The sequence below is a fragment of the Cololabis saira genome, chromosome 19, assembly GCF_033807715.1.
Source record: "Cololabis saira isolate AMF1-May2022 chromosome 19, fColSai1.1, whole genome shotgun sequence".
In the NCBI taxonomy this organism is placed as follows: domain Eukaryota; kingdom Metazoa; phylum Chordata; class Actinopteri; order Beloniformes; family Belonidae; genus Cololabis; species Cololabis saira.
Window position 1 is genome coordinate 7,476,267 of NC_084605.1, and position 21,313 is coordinate 7,497,579.

General features: G+C 39.0%; 2 protein-coding genes across 2 annotated transcripts; both read left to right on the forward strand.

The window, feature by feature from the left end:
- The first annotated feature begins 452 nt into the window (after positions 1–452).
- LOC133419197 (zinc finger protein OZF-like) lies at positions 453–10,029 on the forward strand. Its single transcript, XM_061708231.1, has 3 exons — positions 453–635; positions 4,556–4,773; positions 7,924–10,029. Exons 2-3 carry the CDS (start codon positions 4,671–4,673, stop codon positions 9,396–9,398), a joined length of 1,578 nt encoding a protein of 525 aa, XP_061564215.1. The 5' UTR covers positions 453–635; positions 4,556–4,670; the 3' UTR covers positions 9,399–10,029.
- A 3,901-nt stretch (positions 10,030–13,930) lies between these two features.
- LOC133419778 (gastrula zinc finger protein XlCGF57.1-like) lies at positions 13,931–21,158 on the forward strand. Its single transcript, XM_061709193.1, has 4 exons — positions 13,931–14,033; positions 14,833–14,937; positions 16,063–17,981; positions 21,057–21,158. Exons 1-3 carry the CDS (start codon positions 13,931–13,933, stop codon positions 17,685–17,687), a joined length of 1,833 nt encoding a protein of 610 aa, XP_061565177.1. The 3' UTR covers positions 17,688–17,981; positions 21,057–21,158.
- Positions 21,159–21,313: the final 155 nt, after the last annotated feature.

Consider the following 21,313-nt stretch of genomic DNA (forward strand, 5'->3'; position numbering starts at 1 on the left):
TAATTACTCCAGTGAAGTATAGATAACCAAAATTTCTACTTAAGTAAGGTAACGAAGTATTTGTATTACTTTGTTACTTGACACCTATGCTGTACACAACCAAACTATTCTACAGAATATAATGCGTTTACAGCGTGATGTAATTCAGTTAGCAATAACATGAAAAAGCCACTAGATGGCGCCCTAAGACCACAAACATGAACATGAACATGCAAATCATCAGCAGAGACAGTGACATTTATATTCAAACATAACCACGTAGATATACAGTACATTTTGCATAAGAAATACACAAATGGGCTGAACTAAGGGCGTCTGAGGTAAGCCACAGACCGCGTGTTCGCATTAGCAATTTGACAATTTATTACAATACAAAATGTCATAGGAACCTTAGTTTATTACGTTCCGTTGCTAGGGGGAACAAAATAAAGGCGGGACTGAAGCTACAGCGCAGCTGCTATTTTGGAGTCTGCTAAAGAGTTTATTTCTCTTTATTTCTGAAGAGCAGCCGCCAAAATAACATTTCGAGACGTTTTAGAAGAAGAAATGTGACGAAATAGAGGATTATAGCAGCACCGAAGAGAAGAAGGAAAGAAGATAAACACTGTGTTTGTGGTCGTTTTTCACCTGGACAGGTAATTTAACCACCGATATAAATGTAATTAGCTGTTTGACAGCGTTGCTGAGCGTATTTATGAACACCGCAAATCTTGTTTTTTTCCTTACGTCTGTCTGAAGGTTCACATCAGGATTAAAATTCAACCAAAACTACAGTTTATGTTTCTTTTTTTTCTTTTTCTTTTTTTCCCAACTTTATTGAAGCAAAAGACATAAGTATACACAGAATTGAGAGCAACATCAGACATATGTGTATACAACATAAACTACACAATTATACAGTCACAAATACGCCAGGGGAATTAGTCATTGACAAAGAAATTTTTTTTTTACAAATATCTTATATAGCTTACAAAGGTCATAAGTTTTAACAGCTTTTTTATTTACAGAATCAGATATGGAGAATATGTATTGTTTGATATATGCGGACAGCTCCGGAAAATTCGGCTTTTTATTTAAAAATTTGGATCTGTGGATATAGAATTTAGTTAAAATAACGAGCAAATTGGTCAAATAAAATTTACAGTTGAGATTCCTGTCAAATTCAATATATCCAAACAACACATTTTTCCAGCACAAATTAAATTGGGGGTAGATGTGATCTACAATAAAGCGGGACAATTTACTCCACAGTTTTTTTGTGTACAGGCAGTTTATGTTTGTTGTTTTAGTCCCAAACAAGCTGGTGACGTCACTGAGGTTGACCCACAACTGATGCTGAAAGTTAAATATCAATAAAAGTTAAATATTCAAAATAAATCAATTCCTTTCTGGACCCCATTTCAGACAACAATTGATGATCTTTGCTGTTTTCAGACCAGCTGGAGAATGTTACTAGAGGTTATTGGATGAAATGCTGGTTGGAAGACGTTGGTCTTCACCAGAAGTGGATTTATTGATTGATTGAAGAATTTATTAGAAGAATTGCATAGGATCAGGTACAGTTTCATGACAGTACAGATTCGCTGATACAAAGTCAACTAAAAGGCATTAATCAATCAATGACTTTATTTGTCCCCAAGGGGGCGATTAGTTTTGCGACAGGAGAAGCACACAATGTTAAATATACATAAAATATACATAATAAATTACAATAGTAGTATAGAACTAAGCTTCCCCCACTACCTTTTCACCCACTACCTTTTCCTTCCGGCATTTAAAAGAACAATAGCGGAGGGAACAAAGGAGTGTTTATATCGGTTTGTCTTTGCAAAAGGGAGTGTAAGCAGTAACTGATGGTAGAAACTGAAACTGTTGGTGTAAGGGATGTGAGAATCAGACAATATGGATTTGCCTTCTTGATCAGCTGTTTGTTATAAAGATCTTGTAATGTTTGTTGAGCCGACCCGATGATTTTACTGCTTAGACTGACAACCTTATTGAGCAAGTTTCTGTCTTTGACTTTTAAAGATTGAAACCAACAAATGAAAGAAAAAGTGATGACAGATTCGATGAAAGAACGGTAATTCCAAGAAAGCATTACACTTGTTTACATTGGGGACCTTTTTTAAACTCATATAACATTGAATGACATACAGGTAATAAGCAGTACTTTGTAGGGAAGATTGTAAAAAAAAAAAAAAAAAAAAAAGAAAAGGGGGGAATTACTGTTATTTTGCACCGAGACACACTAAAAAGGTGATGAGACAAATAGAATAAGCTAGGACTGATGGGACATCTGGACATCTGGACATCTGGACACGTGTTTCTCCCAGAAACACTACTTACTCGCATCATCCACCTCTTCACTTTGGAGATTGAGCTGCTACTAATGATTAAATACTAGTTTCAATTAGGGCTGGGCGATATGGACCAAAAGTCATATCTCGATATTTTCTAGCTGAATGGCGATACTCGATATATATCGATATTTTTTCTGTGCCATAATTGGGGTTTCCCCCAAAGCATTATAGCATAGCATCTCTGTTAGCTTCATTTTTTTCTGAGGCAAACCCTTAAAAAAAAACAGTCTTAATACAAAGCCACATGCCAAATGTCACACAGGTTCCTTTATTAACAGAGGTCTGCACAATATCAAAATGTATAAAACAAAAATAAACTGCCTGCATATATAGAATATAAATGCTCCTTGAATAAAATAAAACAAATATCCCTTTCCTGCATAACAATTACATTAAAATACACTGTGTAATTAATACAATGTAGACAGTAACAGGCAGACTTTTCCACTGAGGCTGACAGTTATGCAAATAACAAAACATTTGTGCAAATCTCAAATAAAACATGTAAACAGATATTGCATCTCTTTGAGCAAATCTCAAATAATTACAACAAGTCAACTACCGTACATTTTACAGATTTTGTGCCAGGAAAACTAACCTGTCAACACTGTCAGGTTTCAGCACACAAAGGTACTTTTTTGCCAGCGTGAGGGGTCAGCGTTGATGTACAGTCAATTTGTCACAAAATAAGCTATATCGATATAAACGATATTGTCTCGTACCATATCGCGTTTGAAAATATATCGATATATATTAAAATCTCGATATATCGCCCAGCCCTGGTTTCAATCATGATGCCACAATCTGAGTCACACTTCAGGAACCAGGGACGTGTAGAGTTGTTTCTTCAGGCTAAAAGAAACTTTGACCAGGTATATTTTATCCCTTAAAACTGCCCAAATATTAAGTTATTTCCTTCAAATGTGGACCTCACTGGAAAAAGTCTGTTATGAATGATTTTAAAACGTAAAATAAAAAAGATGCTCGTTGTACTCTTACTGTAGCTCGTTTGTACATGGAGCTACTGTGTAGTTTATCTGCTAGTTTAGACTCAGTAATCCAGGTAAGTCTTTAAAAGTCGTGATTCAAGGCAGCCAGACTTCCAAGTGCGGGTTCCAGGATTCAAGTCTTTCAGAGTTGCATTGTTTGTTCGTCAAAGCAGCTCAAATCTATATATTTTTAAATACAATTGGTCTTTAAAGCCAGAACTATTAGGAAAGTACACATCACAGCTGAGTCAGGTTGTGTGTTTGGAGGAATTTGCAAACTTGTCTATAAAATAAATCAGCGATGACAGTCTCTGAAAAACTGATTCAGACTGTATACTTGGATTAGGGACCAAAACGACATCAATAAAAACAGTTTGGAGTGTGAGTGGAGGATGCTTTTGAAGACAAAAATGGGAATTAACATTAACACCTGGGGAAGTCGACCTACGTTAAAACACATTGCTCTTTTCAGCCTCTGGAAAGGCTTAAAAACGTCATACCACTTCAGTGGTGATGTGAATAAGGTTGCTACAGATCAAAGATGGTAACTTTCCCGTTTTAAGGGTATAGAAAAGTCTATAAAAAGGACTGTTGGTACAGGTGGTGCCTTACCTGCCATCTCAACATCGGTGATCAACTTTTACAGACTTTCAATCAAGTGCAGACACCAGACAAAGTTTCCTTTTTATGATCTTTTTATTCATATACAAAGTCAAAAGGATCTCCTTTTGTCTGGAGGGGTCCTGTCCACAATCGAACTGAAGCGGAATGATGATTCTGATTCTTGTCAGAGGATTAAAAAAGCTCTTTACATTGACATAGCTCCATTGCCCCCTGTGCAAATAATTACTTTTCATTTTCGTTGTTTTGGTGCTTAACAAAGGTTTACAATCTTTGATAATAGCCAGAGATTTGTTTGAACTCCAGCATTCTCCAGCTTTTTTAGTGTAGCGGTCGACCCTGAACAGTCAGGGCAGTCTGTCGAGTTAATGACTTGCAGTTTGAGTTGTTTCCACTTTTAATGACAAACACGGCAGCTTTCAGATAATGAGTGTCACTGACGTGTCAGGCAGCAGCTTCACATGTCAAACATAAACTAAGCATGTAAAAACCGTCTTGTTAAGCAGCTAAAGGTTTTAGTTTAAGGTGTTAACTGTAATTAACATACATGTTCATACTGAATGTTTGAAATTTGTGTGTTTCCAGTTGAACTAGAAGAACCAGCAGAAGATGCAGCGTACACGCTGTAAACTCTGACAAACCTGCAGTTCCATCTCCGAGTTTCATTCAAGGATTGAGGAAAATCCAGGGTGAAGCAGGGATGGAGGAGAGATGGAGGAGACCGGATGAAGTCGGCCTGGACGCCTCCAGACCTGCAGCGTTCACGTCAGAGCTGCTGCAGACACGAGACAGGAAAGATCTCAGTGAGTGACGCAGCCGTCTGTATTTCAGCTTCCAAACCTGCCACATAGATTAAACTGAAGCAGCTCAATTATGACACTCATAACTAATCAGAATTAGTCATAATCTTACTAATTAGTAAGAATTAGTCCAAAGTCATTCGTGTTCACTTACTTATTTCACCTTCATGAATGTTCACTGGGTTTGTTCAATAGAGACTAAACCTGATGTCTTTATAGTCCACAAAGATCTGCTGTTTTGTTGTCGTATCCCAACTTTCAGTGAAATATTCAGTATTCATGGGTATCAGTCACGTGACATTTTTTGTTGTCAGCGCCATCTTGAGGACCGACCGGGAACCTTCACGTCGCGCAGCCAATATGACGTCTCACCTAATAACTCACTTAACTCCCGAAGAACAGCAACGGTATCTACAGAAAATTGACACTTTAAGTTTCGATCCGTATCTAATATCTAATCAATTACTGACTCCACTCCAGTCTGCCAAAACCTGCCAGATTTGTCGTTTGCGGACATATATATCTACCTGGTCCACAATCCTTCTCCATACACCGGCGAAGCTCTCAAAGCTTTTAAAAGTACCGAAGCTTACCGCTACTTCACATCAGGCTGTGAAATTAGAAAAATTAGAATATGGTGTAAAAGTTAATTTATTTCAATAATTAGACTTACAAGGTGAAACTAATATATTACATAGTCTCATTACATGCAAAGCAAGATATATTAAGCCTTTATCTGTTATCATTTTGATGATTGAATTGTTTCATGATTTTATAAAATATTCTAATTTTTTGAGATTTTTTATTTGGGGTTTTCATAAACTGTGAGCCATAATCATCAAAAATATAATAAATAAAGGCTTGGAATATATCACTTTGCATGCAGTGGGAAATAATATATCTAATATGTTTTCACCTTAGTTGAATTTACTGAAACGAATGAAGTGACATGACATTAATAAATAACAGAGCGAACCAACACATGTTGCTGTCTTTAATATATCCTCTCCTTTATTTTGTTTATTACTGTTAGTTCGTTGTTCCTGTGTGTGACAGACGTGCATGGGACAATTGTGAAATACAGAATAAACTGCGTTCCGTTTTGGTTCAATACGGAACGCAACTTTTAATTCCCGTAACTATTCTGTATTTCAAGGGACGGGTGGGTAGCCTGGTTATTTACCCGAAACAAAGTGCTCACTGCAAAGTCTGGAGTGCTCTGTAGGAGTCCAGTGGTCCCTCCTGATAGCAGCAAACCATTTCTCTCGACGCTCAGTGTTTTTGGGGACATTATAAAAGTTCAATCCCGTTTTTTTAGACATATTGTTGTCGCATCCCACGGCACAACAGATAGACGGCATGTTGGAAATCGGTCCTCAAGATGGCGCTGCGAGTACTGTGTGACGTCACATGATATCGATGAATATCTCACTGGGTATAACCCACAATGCATTGTGAAAAGTAGTTTACAACCCATAGACTGTAAAAAAAACAATGGACAAAGCATTAAGTTTGCCCACCTTATGTCAATCACAGTTAGCTTTTTTTTATGTTAACTTATGATGCTTATGATGCAGGGACTGCAGATGTAAATTAGCCTGTGTGGCTAAATCTGGGACATTTACATGATGAACTCATGTCAATCAATGTGTGTTGTCCCTTTTTAAGTAAATAAATAAATAAATACTAATATATGTTACTTTATACTTAATCTGATCAAATCCGTGCTGGCGCCCAAAACTCGGGATGTTGTCCTAGCAGACTTGGCAGGATCCTGAAATGATCGGCCGCGGCTCCTGGTTCCTTCAAATTATCGCTGAATCCAGAGGAACCAATTCTGCTCAGACCCGGAGGGACTTACCACGAGAGAAAATAAAAAAAAAAAAACAGAGTTTCTCCGTAACAAGACTTTATGGAAACACTTATTTTCCAGCTCAGCTTTATTTGTACGGCACATTTCATGTACGAGACAATTCAAAGTTTACATAAAAACACTTTTAAGAATGCATTAAAAAGTAAAAGGGTTTAAAAGCAGAAATTACAGACAGACAGACATAAGTTAAAAAGAATAAAACAAATGAGATGCAAGAAATAAATATTATGAAATGGCTAAAACAAAAATACAATATTCTGATCCACCGTAGGAAGACAAAATCATAAAGAATGTAACTGTCCAAATACTTTGGTGGACAAACTAGTCGACACCATCCCTCACAGCATGGAGGCAGGATGTCTTCTCCAGGGGTATAATATAATATATAATATAATATATCTCCTTCAGGATATAATTATCGGCCTTCACGATGCAGATATAACGAGAAACTGCTAAAGGACTGATGATGTCTGATAATTCAAGTCCACTGATAAATCAACCGGGCCATTCACTAGGGATGGGCGGTATGGACTAAAAAATTTATCACGATAATTTCTGGCATTTATCCCGATAACGATAAAAATGACGATAAAAAAAATACCAATTCAACTCCACCAAAACACTGCTCTAAAAGAATACTAAATGCTACTATACTACACCAATTAAGTTGAATTGATAAAAACCAATTAAATGAGTTACACCTGTACTGCAAAATTTGAATGACTCCTCGTTCTCAGATCCGCCTTCCGCCTTTCTTTCAGGCTAATTAATTTCTTTTTCTTTCTTTCTTTCTTTCTTTCTTTCTTTCTTTCTTTCTTTCTTTCTTTCTTTCTTTCTTTCTTTCTTTCTTTCTTTCTTTCTTTCTTTCTTTCTTTCTTTCTGGCTCATTTCTTTCTTTCTTTCTGGCTCATTTCCTTCCTTCCTTCCTTCCTTCCTTCCTTCCTTCCTTCCTTCCTTCCTTCCTTCCTTCCTTCCTTCCTTCCTTCCTTCCTTCCTTCCTTCCTTCCTTCCTTCCTTCCTTCCTTCCTTCACATATGTTGTGCGTCGATTTAATGCAGAACCATAAATCAGCTTTGCACAAAAACGTCATCAAGGGGAATTTATCATTTTTACAGCAAGATGACAAATTCTTACCGTGGGGAATTCTTTTGACGGTTTATCGTGAACGGTAAAATATCGCCCATTCCTACCATTCACATACTTTTGTCGATGTAGTTTTGAAGGTGTGGATTTGTTTAAATACAAGACTCCCGGTTGTTGACAGCACCTGTGTGTGTCAGTGTTCCCCACAGATGTTCACCAGTTGGTGATTAAAGACGAGGTCACGTGGAGCTGCAGCCTGGACCCGCAGGACCCCGAGCCCTTCCACATAAAAGAGGAACAGGATGAACTCTGGAGCAGTGAGGAGGACGAGCGGCTTCATGGGCAGGAGGAGACTGAAATCATCAGGGTATCTTCTGTCGATGTCTCTGTGAAGAGTGAGGATGGTGAAGAGGAACCCGAGTCCTTGGGGCTTCATCAAATCAAAGCTGAGGACAACACGGACAAAGAGTCTCCCACCAGCAGCTCAGCTGAACAGATGAAGGCAGAAGCTGATGAAGAAGACTGCGGAGGTGCAGAAGATCCAAACGGTGCTTCACAACCAAGTGGTGAAAGAATGGAAGAGTGCTTTGAAACTGAAGTTATTATCGATAAAGATGAAGAAGAGGATGTTTGGCAGGAACCCTTTTCAGATTCTGGACCTGAAAGTGAAGACGTCGATCCTGATTGGACAGAGACCGGAGCGCCTGAGTCGGGTGACGACGGATGTAAAACTGCCAAACAATCCTTCAGCTGCTCTGAGTGTGGTAAAACATTTCTCTATAAGCATTCGCTTAAAAGACACGTGCAGCAGAGTTCAGGACTGGAGTCGTCCGGCTGCTGTAGGCTGAAGCAACACGAGGACCCGCAGAGGAGAGGCCGCGCGGCAGAGAAACGCTTCGGCTGTGACGTTTGTGGCAAAAAATACAAACGCAAGGGGAATTTAAACGTACACTCGAGGCTCCATACGGGGGACAAACCCTTCAGCTGTGAGATATGCAGTAAAAGATTTTACCAAAAGGGAAATCTGAATGTGCACGTAAGAACTCACTCGGGGGACAAACCGTTCGTCTGCGACGTCTGCGGCAAAAGATACGACCGAGAGGGAAGTCTGAAGGAACACATGCGAGTCCACACCGGAGAGAAGCCGTTCAGCTGCCACGTCTGCGGCAAAAGGTTTAACCAAAAGGGAAATCTAAACGTGCACCTACGGGTCCATACGGGAGACAAACCGTTCAGCTGTGAGGTTTGTGGAAAGAGGTATGACCGAAAGGAAAATCTGAAGGTCCACATGAGAGTCCACACGGGAGACAAGCCGTTTGTCTGTGACCACTGCGGTAAAAGATACAACCGCAAACACGTCCTGCAGGAGCACATGAGCGTCCACACGGGGGAAAAGCCCTTCAGCTGTAACGTCTGCGGTAAAAGGTTCGCCTTTCCAGGAAGCCTGAGGACGCACATGGTCGGCCACAGATCAGAGAAACCGTTCACTTGTGGCGTTTGCAGCAGAACTTTTAACCAAAAGGGACATCTGAAGAAACACATGAACGTCCACAACGGAGAGAAAACATTTACGTGTACCAGATGTGACAAAATGTTTAAAAACTGGGAATCTTTTCAGAGGCACGTGAAAGGAAAATGTTCCTCCGTTTGTTTGGGGAAAAGAGACACGTAACAAAGCGGCATTGCCTCAATCACATCATTTCAAGTTCTGCCCAGAAGTGTGCCAATTTGTGTACAGAAAACAACTAAACTAAATATATATAATATATTAGTGTGTGATCTGTTGGATCCTGTCGTCAAAGTGTTTGCAAGGACTCAAGCAGTGATTTTACCTCACCCTTCAAGACTACAGGTCTCCCTAAAAACTCAGACAACTACAGCTGACCCAGAATCCCGCTGCCCGAGTTCTCACCAGAACTTAGAAAGTGGACCACATCAGTCCAGTTCTGAGGTCCTTACACTGGCTCCCTGCACCTCAGAGAACAGACTTTAAATAAAATACTTCTGTTCGTTTATAAATCACTGAATGGTTCAGGACCAAAATACATCAGCTTTCAGCTTCTATGCCCCACAGATCTAGAACAAACTTCTAGGAAACTGCAGGAACGCTGAAATCCTCAGTTCCGTTAAATCAAGGTTAAAAACTAATTGTTTCCAGCTGCCTTTGACTGAATTAGGAAACCATCTGAATTTAGAATAATGTTCATTTCAGTACTAAACTTTAACTGTAGTTTATTCTGTTTTTTTATTCTGCAACTGCACTGCAACTTCCTCCTTACTTTCTATGTTTTTATCATGTAAAGCACCTTAGCTGAAATGTGCTACAAATAAACTCAACTCGCCAAAAGGTAATGAAACACTCATTGAATTATTATTGATATATAAAAGTGAACAAAAGTCCTGTTTATGCAGCTTTAAAATGCCTGCAGTAACCTGCAGGACAATGCACCTAATGCACCTAATATTGATTTGACAGCTTTTATGACTGATGTCCTTCCAGACACTTTGGCTCTGGCACTTTGGCCTACGTTGGGCCTTTACATTGCCTCAGAAAATAAATATAAAGTGCTTCAAGTTGAAAAGTCTGCCTAAAATCCAATGCAACTTAAACACCTCTTCAGTATTATTTATTTCAAAATAAATTGTTTTAAAGTCATAATTACATCTTTTTCTTTTCTTTTTTTTTCGATTTGTTAATTTATTTTTATATTTAAAGTTAAAAAAAACGCAATTGATGAATGCATTTGTTTTCTTGATCTTTTTTTGTCTCGGCAATCAATCAATTAATCAATAAAACATAAATAATCAAATGAGTTTTATTGTTTTGGTTATTTTTAATCCGTTTTTTTTTATGTACCTGATCACTTTTGGACCGTAAGAAACCTAAGGTACTTTATTAGTGTTTACTTCTACTCCTCAGTATTTTGGACGCACATTCTATTTATAAATAAAGCGCAGATTCAAATTATTTAAATAAAATGTAACTAAAGTAATACATTGTGTGTTGTTTTAATGCATTAAGCTTTCACTTCATTGGTGTGATTTTAAGTAAGTGACTCCATTTGGCAAATATAGCCATTTATTTCGATGTAGAATGTTGTAGAAGAACTGTTTTATGCGGAAAGAGAAATGTGTTATCAGAAGACCGGAGTAGGAACCTTTTAAAGGATGCCTTGTGTTCCGAGGAGGAACAAAATAAAGGTCGGACTCACTTACCTGCGGTTGGATGCTGTGATTTTGTTGTTTTGACGGATTTAGACGAGTTTTCCGATTAAAGGTCGACTTTACAGACAGCAGGTAGACATCTAAGACAAACGGAAAAGCTGACGCAGAGACGGGGATCGTCGCGGCGGAGGAAGAGCAGCGGGAGTGCTGTGAGCCAGATGTGTGCAGATGTGTGCAGATGTCTGCTGGACTGGTGAGTTCAACCACAATTCACATTTAACGTCCTTATTGATCGTTCATCCATTCATTTTATTTATTTATTTTTAATAATTCACTTCCTTCGGCAAGGCAAGTTTATTTGTATAGCACAATTCAACACTTCAAAGTGCTTTACATCAACATTAAAAGCAGCAAGACACAGACAGTAAAAAGTCAATTAAAAAGGGAAATAGAAATAAGAAATGATGATACAATATAATGAAATAAAAAGGTAAAAAAAAAAGAAAAGAGGTAAAATAATAAAAAGCACAAGTTGTTAAAAAGTAAGGGCAGTAAAGTACAGCAGGTAAGAATTTAATTTAAGAGTACACTTCAGTAAACAATGTTTTTAGTTTAAGTATAGAGTTTATTTTACAAATAATAAAAAAAAAACACAAATACAGATAATAATCAATTGAGGTTTGTAAAATGGGACTCCCCAGAAGCTACTGTAGATTATGAATATGGGTCCAGTCACACAGCAGAACAACTATAAATTACACATATAATACATACACATACAATATATAACCCTATAACCTTAATAAGGAAGAAAAAAAAAACCCTGAGACCTCCTCAGATTTCCTAGATACAAATATATTCTTATAAAAATAATACATCAGGTATTGGTACATAAAAAAATTAATAACGAGACATAATTTAATAACAATTTTTGTTTTAGTCTTTTTTTTTTAAATTGAGAGAGATCCAGACTCTTTTATAGCAACTATCAATCTCATTCCAATTTTTGGACCTTTTACAGGTTACACTGAAACTTGTACATTTCAGTTTCCTTTTCTTTCCCTTTAAAAGTTGTTTTCCCCTTGTGGTGTGTTCATGAGTGGGAGCATAAATGGGGACAGAGTCTGTCATTGAGTCTAAAAACTACATTATACATTACACAGGCATTGTGGAAAATGTTACACTCAGTAAGTTTCAGAAGCTTATATCCAGCTTATATATGTGTTTAGGCCTGATTTAAAGGAGCTGACAGTTGGAGCAGACCTCAGGTCTACAGGAAAGTTTGTTCCACCGGTGAGGAGCAGAATAACTGAACTGCCTCACCTTGCTTGGTTCTTTCAAGTGCAACGAAGGGTAGGGTGCAGTCCTTCAGTACAACAAAAAACAGAGTGCAATATTAACAATAAATATATAAAACAATATAAAAACAATATACAGACTTACAGAATGTTTGAGGCTTCATAGGGAACTAACAGATCAACCATGTATTTTGGTCCAAGACCATTCAGGTCTTTGTAGACCAGCAGTAAGATTTTAAACTCTAACCTAGGACTGGGCGATATATCGAGATTTTAATATATATCGATATATTTTCAAACGCGATATGGTACGAGACAATATCGTTTATATCGATTATTACATTTTTTTTTTTTTAGGATTTTGATATAACTTATTTTGTCACAAATTGACTTGAATGTTTTATTTGAGATTTGCACAAATGTAATGTTATTGCACAACTGTCAACCTCAGTGGAAAAGTCTGCCTGTTACTGTCTACATTGTATTAATTGCACAGTGTATTTTAATTTAATTGTTATGCAGGAAAGGGATATTTGTTTTATTTTATTCAAGAAGCATTTTTATTCTATATATGCAGGCAGTTTATTTTTATTTCATTTGTTTTATACATTTTGATATTGTGCAGACCTCTGTTAATAAAGGAACCTGTGTGACATTTGGCACAATTGTATTAAAACTGACAGTTTTTTTAAGGGTTTGCCTCAGAAAAAAATGAAGCTAACAGAGATGCTATGCTATAATGCTTTGGGGGAAACCCCAATTATGTCACAGAAAAAATATCGATATATATCGAGTATCGCCATTCAGCTAGAAAATATTAAGATATGACTTTTGGTCCATATCGCCCAGCCCTACTCTAACCTTTGACTCACTGGAAGCCAGTGTAGTGATTTCATGACCGGTGTAATGTGGTCCAGTTTCCTGGTGTTTGTAAGGACTCTGGCGGCAGCGTTCTGGATCAGCTGCAGCTGCCTGATTGATTTCTTGTTAAGGCCTGTAAAGATGCCATTGCAATAATCCAACCTACTGAAAATTCCTTAGTTTCACTTATCTTTACAAGCTGACTAAATAAAAACTTCAGAAACTATATAGTTAAGGTGTAAAAGGTCTCATACTCATTTTTATGCACAGTAGAAGACAGAAAATGCTGAGGAAATGTCCCGTTTTAAGAAAAAATATGTCTCTAACAGCCCATAAACGTCTGGGAGGAGACCAGCTTAAGGGGGTTTTAGGACAAAAATGTCTTTTTTGTTGTTGTCTCACATAAGGTTAGAGCCAATCAGTCTTGTACTTCTTTTTACACCCGATCGCTCCACTGACTGGTTGATAATGAACCTGATCAGTTATCGATATTCCTCTAGGTGTTTCTGTTCTTTAACCCACTTACTTTTTTTGCGCATGTTTAGGCCATCGCATTTAAAATTAGCCTTATTTTTTTTCTTAATATGAACATTTCTTCATTCAAAACATTAAGTATGTTTCTTGTTATATTGTGAATAAAAATATGAATTTATGATATTTGTACATGATTCCATTCTGTGTTTTTCTCACGGACCTCGTGGTTGTTTATTTTCTTGTTCTCTCAGGGTCTCAGTCGTTTTAAGAACTGATGATAATTAACTGGAATCGGTGTAACTGCAGGTTCTGATAATGAAATGGCAGAAGAAACAACTGAAGTCCTCTGAAAAGTGGAAAACCTCAACAAGTCATCCCTGAGCTGCAGATAAAGGTCCCTGCAGGGATGAACCTTGGACCGGAGGAACACAGCGTGATCAGCTTGGAGACCTTCACAGCTTCAACACCCACACCGGAGCTGCTGAAGTCGCACGGCAGGAAACACCTGAGTAAGTGGCACATCTGTTTGTGTCGTAGCATCCTTCGCAGCACTTCTTTCACCTCTGGACTTTGCCAGATGTGTTTGTGTTAAACTGTCCTTAAAGAATGTTAAAACCAGATGCCCGTGAAGCAAAACTGCAGTTGTAGGAGCTCCGATGGTCCCTTTGCACCATGAGGGTCGGTCAGTTAATCCCCTAGATCCCCCCACATTCTTATCTAAAAGAAAAATAAAGCCAATATAGAGATTTAGATAAATACTGTATGTGTGAGGTAGGAGTGCCACCGAAAACGTTTGTTAAAAGTCTTGTGTCATTTTTCTGGCTCTGGTCGTGAGATCTCCTGCAAAAGTCTGCAGACTTGTTGAGGTTTGGTAGTCTTACTTCCTGTGAACACAGACTCAAATGTTGCAGTGTAGAAAGGTGGAATTTCCTCCGCTGTCTGAGGTGGTACAGGTGCTGGGTGGAGATGTGGATGGAGCATATCCAGTAACGGCCCCCTTGCTTCTCCCTTCTGCAGTCAGCAACTGTCTCTCCTGTCTCAGGCACATTCGAATCCAGGTTGTTGTCGTCACACCACGCTAACACCACGCTAACGGTACTTCCACCCACTCCAGATAAGCTGTCTCCTCGTTGCTGGATATCAGGCCTACCAGCATCGTGTCATCAGAAAACCTCATGATGAGGTTGGAGTGGTGAGGGTTTACAGTCACGGCTGGAGAGGGAGTCGAGCTGCGGGCTCAGGACACAGCCTTGAGGCGCGCCGATGTTGAGGGTGCAGAAGGTGTGATTTTCTGTGAAACTGTGTCAGAGTTCCTGTGTCAGAGTGAGGAGTTCAGCCCCAGATCCCTGGGGTTTGTGACCAGTTTCCAGGGGACTGTGATGTTGCATGCAGAGCTGCAGCCAGCGAACAGCAGTAGGGATGGGCGGTATGGACTAAAAAATGTATCACGATAATTTCTGGCATTTATCCGGATAGCGCTAAAAAAAATACCAATTCAACTCCACCTTTGTAACTATAAATCTATCACCACATTCAGTCTTTGGAGCCCCCAAAACACTGCTCTAAAAGATACTAAATACTACTAAACTACACCAATTAAATTGAATTAATAAAAACCAATTAAATGAGTTACACCTGTACTGCAAAACTGGAATGACTCAGATCTGCCATGTCTTTCTTTCTTTCTTTCTTTCTTTCTTTCTTTCTTTCTTTCTTTCTTTCTTTCTTTCTTTCTTTCTTTCTTTCTTTCTTTCTTTCTTTCTTTCTTTCTTTCTTTCTTTCTTTCTTTCTTTCTTTCTTTCTTTCTTTCTTTCTTTCTTTCTTTCTTTCTTTCTTTCTTTCTTTCTTTCTTTCTTTCTTTCTTTCTTTCTTTCTTTCTTTCTTTCTTTCTTTCTTACTTTCAGGCTCATTTCTTTTTCTTTCTTTCTTTCTTCCATCCATAAATCAGCTTTACACAAAAACGTCCTCAATGGGAATTTATCGTTTTTACCGCGAGATGACACATTTTTACCGTGGGGATTTTTTTTGACGGTATATCGTGAACGGTAAAATATTCTTTTATTTTTATATTTTTTATCTTTTATTCTTTATTTATCAGGTTGTATTCTTTTCTACTTTGTAATTTTATAAGCTAAGAAAACTTGGAGGACAATGGTACTTTTGCTGTTTGCACTGTTATCCCACTGTTCAAACAGTTTGAATAAATGTTCTTACATTTCAAACTTGTTTCATTTGAGTCATTACAGTTTTGCAGTACAGGTGTACTAATTTAATTGGTTTTTATTAATTCAATTGGTGTAGTTTTTAGTAGTATTTAGTATCTTTTAGAGCAGTGATTTTGCTCCAAAGACTGAATGTGGTGATAGATTTATAGTTAAAAAGGTGGAGTTGAATTGGTTTTTTTTAATCTGCATTTTTATCGTTATCGGGATAAATGATAAACTTTTTAGTCCATACCGCCCATTCCTAGTCAATATGTTACCAAGAAAATAAGTGTGATTGCTCATAAACTCACTGTTGTCCATGATTTGTGTTCAGAGTTGCCTGCAGATGTCCAGGAGCTGGGGGTGATAAAAGAAGAGGTTCCCCATGAATGGAGCTCCACTCCAGACCAGCAGAGCCCAGAACCCGTCCACACAGAAGAGAAAGATGAGGAACGTGGGACAAATCGAGAAGGAGAGCATCTTCATGGAGAAGAGACGGACATCGCTCCATTCCCTTACGCTGTTGTTACGGTGAAGAGCGAAGATGACGACGAGGAGAAACCGCAGGCATCACAGCCCCATCAAATCAAAACTGAAAACAGCAGAGAGGCAGAAACTCTAACCAGCAGCTCTGCAGAAAGTGATGGTGAGGACTGTGGAGGACCAGACGCACCGAGGAGCCTGGAGAATCAGTCACAGCAAAGTTGTGACGAAATCACGTCAGACTCTTCTCACACTGAGGTCAGCGATGACGAAGTTTGGCAGGACTCTTTATCGGATGGTGGACCTGAAACTGGAAACGGCGACGATGAGAGACAGGAGACTGGGACACCTGAGTCGGATGTAAACCGTGACGTTGGATGTGACTTGGACTCAAACCTCCTCAGCTGCTCTGAATGTGGTGAGCAGTTAATCGGGGAAGCTGATATTCAGCGGCACATCATGACTCATCACTCCGAGAGAAATAAGACGCCGGAGCAAAATGTAGAGTCTCAGAGAAGAGTCCTCGCCGGAGAAAAGCTGTTTAGCTGTGAAGAATGTGGCAAGATATTCAGCAGGCTGATAAACCTGAAGTTGCACATGAGGATCCACACGGGGGAGAAACCGTGCAGATGCGACCAGTGCGGTAAAAGGTTCTACCATCCGGGGATCCTACAGAGGCACATGAGAGTCCACACGGGAGAGAAGCCGTTCAGCTGTGAAGTCTGCGGGAAAAGCTTCATACAAAAGGGAATCCTGCACACGCACATGAGCGTCCACACGGAGGAGCGGGCGTTCAGCTGCAGCGTCTGTGGGAAAGGGTTTAAACACGACGGCGCCCTGAAGTCTCACACAAAAATCCACACGGGGGTGAAGCCTTTCAACTGTGGCGTCTGTGGCAAAAACTTTCTACGTAGGCACGACTTGAAGCTCCACTCCCTCGTCCACACGGAAGAAAAGCCGTTCAGCTGCGAGCTGTGCGGTAAAAGCTTCAAACAGAAGGGCTTCCTGCGCAAGCACGTTAAAGTCCACTCGGAGGAGCAGCCCTTCAGCTGCGGCGAATGTGGAAAAACATTCAAACACGACGTGGCTCTCAAGTCCCACGTCATCGTCCATTCAGGGGTCAAGCCGTTCATTTGTAGCGTCTGCGGTAAGAGCTTTTTGCGCCAGCAAGGTTTGAAGATACACTCGCTCGTCCACACGGAGGAGAAGTCGTTCGTGTGTAATCTGTGCGGTCAGAAGTTTAAACACCAGTCGACTCTGCTGAAGCACGTGAACATCCACACGGGAGAGAAGCCGTTCAGCTGCGACGTCTGCGCCAAATCCTTCCGGCAACAGGCCTTCCTGCAGCGGCACAAAAGGGTTCACACGGGGGAAAAACTGTTCTCCTGCAGCATCTGTGGAAAAAGATTTAAGGACATGAAAAATGTAAAGAGACACACCAATATCCACGCGAGAGAGGAACCTTTTTACGTGTAAACAGCGCGGTTAGAATCACAGACGAGAGACAGCCAGCCGAGGTGGTTTGGGGATCTGGTCGTCTCCCTGCTGCACGCTCCCTTAGGGGAGGTGTGGCTTTGGGCATGTCCAACCAGGAGGAAGACCCACGGCAGAGCCAGGACACGGCTCTTATCTGACCCGGGAACGCCTCGGTATTCCCCGGAAGAGCTGGAGGAGACGTCCAGGGAGAGGGAGGTCAGGACCTCTCTGCTGCCCCTGTTTACCTGTTTAAGACAGATGGATGGAGGGACAGACGGACGAGTCAGCAGTGGAGTATCTGTAGGTTGACTATATTGAGACTAGGGATGGGCGGTATGGACTAAAAAATGTATCACGATAATTTCTGGCATTTATCCCGATAACGATAAAAATGACGATAAAAAAAAATACCAATTCAACTCCACCTTTTTAACTATAAATCTATCACCACATTCAGTCTTTGGAGCCAAATCACTGCTCTAAAAGAATACTAAATGATGCTAAACGTCATCAATGGGAATTTTTCTTTCTTTCTTTCTTTCTTTCTTTCTTTCTTTCTTTCTTTCTTTCTTTCTTTCTTTCTTTCTTTCTTTCTTTCTTTCTTTCTTTCTTTCTTTCTTTCTTTCTTTCTTTCTTTCTTTCTTTCTTTCTTTCTTTCTTTCTTTCTTTCTTTCTTTCTTTCTTTCAGGCTCATCTTTCTTTCTTTCTTTCTTTCTTTCAGGCTCATCTTTCTTTCTTTCTTTCTTTCTTTCTTTCTTTCTGGCTCATCTTTCTTTCTTTCTTTCTTTCTTTCTTTCTTTCTGGCTCATCTTTCTTTCTTTCTTTCTTTCTTTCTTTCTTTCTGGCTCATTTCTTTCTTTCTGGCTCATTTCTTTCTTTCTTTCTTTCTTTCTTTCTGGCTCATTTCTTTCTTTCTTTCTTTCTTTCTTTCTTTCTGGCTCATCTTTCTTTCTTTCTTTCTTTCAGGCTCATCTTACTTTCTTTCTTTCTTCCTTTCTTTCTTTCTTTCTGGCTCATTTCCTTCCTTCCTTCCTTCCTTCCTTCACGTACGTTGTGCATGGATTTAACACAGAACCATAAATCAGTTTTACACAAAAACGTCATCAATGGGAATTTATCATTTTTACCGCGAGATGACAAATTCTTACCGTGAGGAATTTTTTTGACGGTATATCGTGAACGGTAAAATATCACCCATTCCTAATTGAGACTGGCTACAGTTCTATCAGATGTGTCCAGACGCAGTTCAGCATCTGATCTCCAGTTGCTGCCACCAACAAGGAACCAGACTCTTTTTTGGTAATGAAGAGGAAAATAAACATGCCACGCTGATCTTTACGGGGCTGTTGGGACATCTATGTTAACACTTTCCAGCATGAACCAGAGAAGATTCGTAGTTTTGTTACATCATAATCACTATCGCAGGGCCGTCACTATAAAAGAATGTTGAAATAATTATTGATCTGTAATTGTCTGTTTATTTTACGGTGCCATAGGTCACTGAAATACTGTTGCTTGAATACAAGACACAGACGTTGTCATTAAGACTCCGTAAATCTCAGAAAATAGTGAGATAAAAAGCGGCACATTACTTTTCAGAACCTTGAGATGAGCAGTGGCTGGAGATTACACGACATTAACCCACAGCACTTGATGAGGGATCCAGCCAAGTCTGAGAAAACAACGTGGGACTAGGGCTGGGCGATTTTGGACAAAAATAAAATCCTGATTTTTTTTTTTTCTCTGAAAACCTGATTTTCGATTTCGATTTCGATTTTTTTTTTGGTAAAACTACAAAAGACAATGGAATAAATTGTTTCAAATATTTTATCTTTATTTTTAAAGAAAAATAGCGAACAAATTTCCCTATTGGGAATGAAGTGCAATTGAAAGATACTGTAAATCCTCCTTGGGTTTAGTAAAGTGACAACATTTACAATTTTCTTGACCAAACAAAGATGACTAGACGAGCTCTGTCTGTAATGCAGCCAGCTGCAAAAAAGGAAAATACATTTTCCGATTTTCCTTTTTTTAACATCGTCTTGATTAATAAATCCGATTTAGATTTAAAATCGATTAATTGCACAGCCCTACGTGGGACTAAGACAAATATGTGACTAGGTTGATGGAGGTTTGGCCAGTGGAGTCCGGAGAGTATGACACTAAAAGATGTGATGCGTCCATCAGCTGGATGACGCCAAGCGTTACTTTGTGTAGTTGATATGAAGGAACTGGACATGTGTCACCTCTGTACGCACAGAAACTTGCTGTAATAAAGAGTTTCTTCCTTCAAATTAACAGAGCGTCTCCTGTTGGTTCCTGAGTTGACGTTTTGACGTCAACAAAACTCCCAGAGGTTGATCCTCACCAAATCAGAAAATGAGATAAAACCTTCAAAACACTTGCCCTGTCCCGTGTCCTAACTAGCTGATGAAATGTGGGCCACATCTGTTTTTTTCTTACTTTTTTAATCAGAAAAATAAAGATTTAAAGTAACTCCAGTTGCAAAATGAAAGCATCCAGAATAACGAATAGATTTTCATCCAATTACACAAGGATGTCCTGGAGTTGTCAAATATACACAAACGTTTGTAAAATGCTCCAAGAGTATGATAATGCTAAGCATTTTCAGAAGGATAGACTTGCCAGTAGACAACATTTTTATTGAAATGTTCTTGTATATAATATATTCACCACTGAAAGAACTCTGGGATGTGGTATCAATTAACCATGGATCTATAGCCATTAACACACAGGGTAGGAACCTTGACTCCACTGTGTTTCACGGGGACCAAAATAAAGGTCGGACTGACTGGCTTGCAGCTGGTGTTTTTGTTTTGAAGGTTTTCAGAGTTTAATTTGATCTAAGTAGATCTTCTGAAAGGACAGCTGAGACTAAAGGAGGGGGAATGTGACGGCGTGGATGAAAACTCCAGGTAAGAGCCGAGGATGTTTCATTCACGGAGCTTATTTCTGCTGAACAGCTGTTTGAACCACATCTGGAAACGTAGTTAGCGCTTTGACGCTCTGGTTTTATATAATATATTATTGTATAGTCTACTTTATTCTGTATATAATCTCCACCATCAAAGATATAAATGAATCCAGGTTTGAAAAGTGTAAGTATTGTGGTTGTAAGACTGGTCTAACTGTTCTGGTCTGCTCTTTTTAAAAACTTATTTTAGTTTTATTTTAATACAATAAAGTTTTCCCAAAATGACAAACTGTTTTATATATTTTACTATAATAATAGTATATTTTACTATTTTCTACCTCTAGTTTTAATCACACAGACACTGTGTGTATAAGTGTATTGTGTTATTATCTGAATAATGAAACTTCTTCAGGTTAATTTCTTCTTCATTTCAGGTTAACGTTGAAGGTTTTATCCCTGAGTGGCAGCTACAATTGTTCTGATTTAATGAACCCGATGGTGCTCAGAGGTGACGAGCTGGTTCTGGTTCCTGGTCCTGATCTGTATCAGGTAGGGCTGTGCAATTAATCGATGTTAAATCTAAATCGCATTTATTAATCACAATCGATGTTAAAAAAATGAAAATCGATTTTCCTTTTTTGCAGCTGGCTGCATTACAGACAGAGCTCGTCTAGTCATCTTTGTTTGGTCA

Bases quoted from the DNA above. Each gene is read 5' to 3' on its own strand.
- LOC133419778 (XM_061709193.1), top strand. From the start codon at position 13,931: ATGAACCTTGGACCGGAGGAACACAGCGTGATCAGCTTGGAGACCTTC. The intron at 14,034-14,832 runs GTAAGTGGCACA...AAACTGTGTCAG, and splicing joins GCACGGCAGGAAACACCTGA to AGTTCCTGTGTCAGAGTGAG. The intron at 14,938-16,062 runs GTAGGGATGGGC...ATTTGTGTTCAG, and splicing joins GCTGCAGCCAGCGAACAGCA to AGTTGCCTGCAGATGTCCAG.
- LOC133419197 (XM_061708231.1), top strand. From the start codon at position 4,671: ATGGAGGAGAGATGGAGGAGACCGGATGAAGTCGGCCTGGACGCCTCC. The intron at 4,774-7,923 runs GTGAGTGACGCA...TGTGTGTGTCAG, and splicing joins ACGAGACAGGAAAGATCTCA to TGTTCCCCACAGATGTTCAC.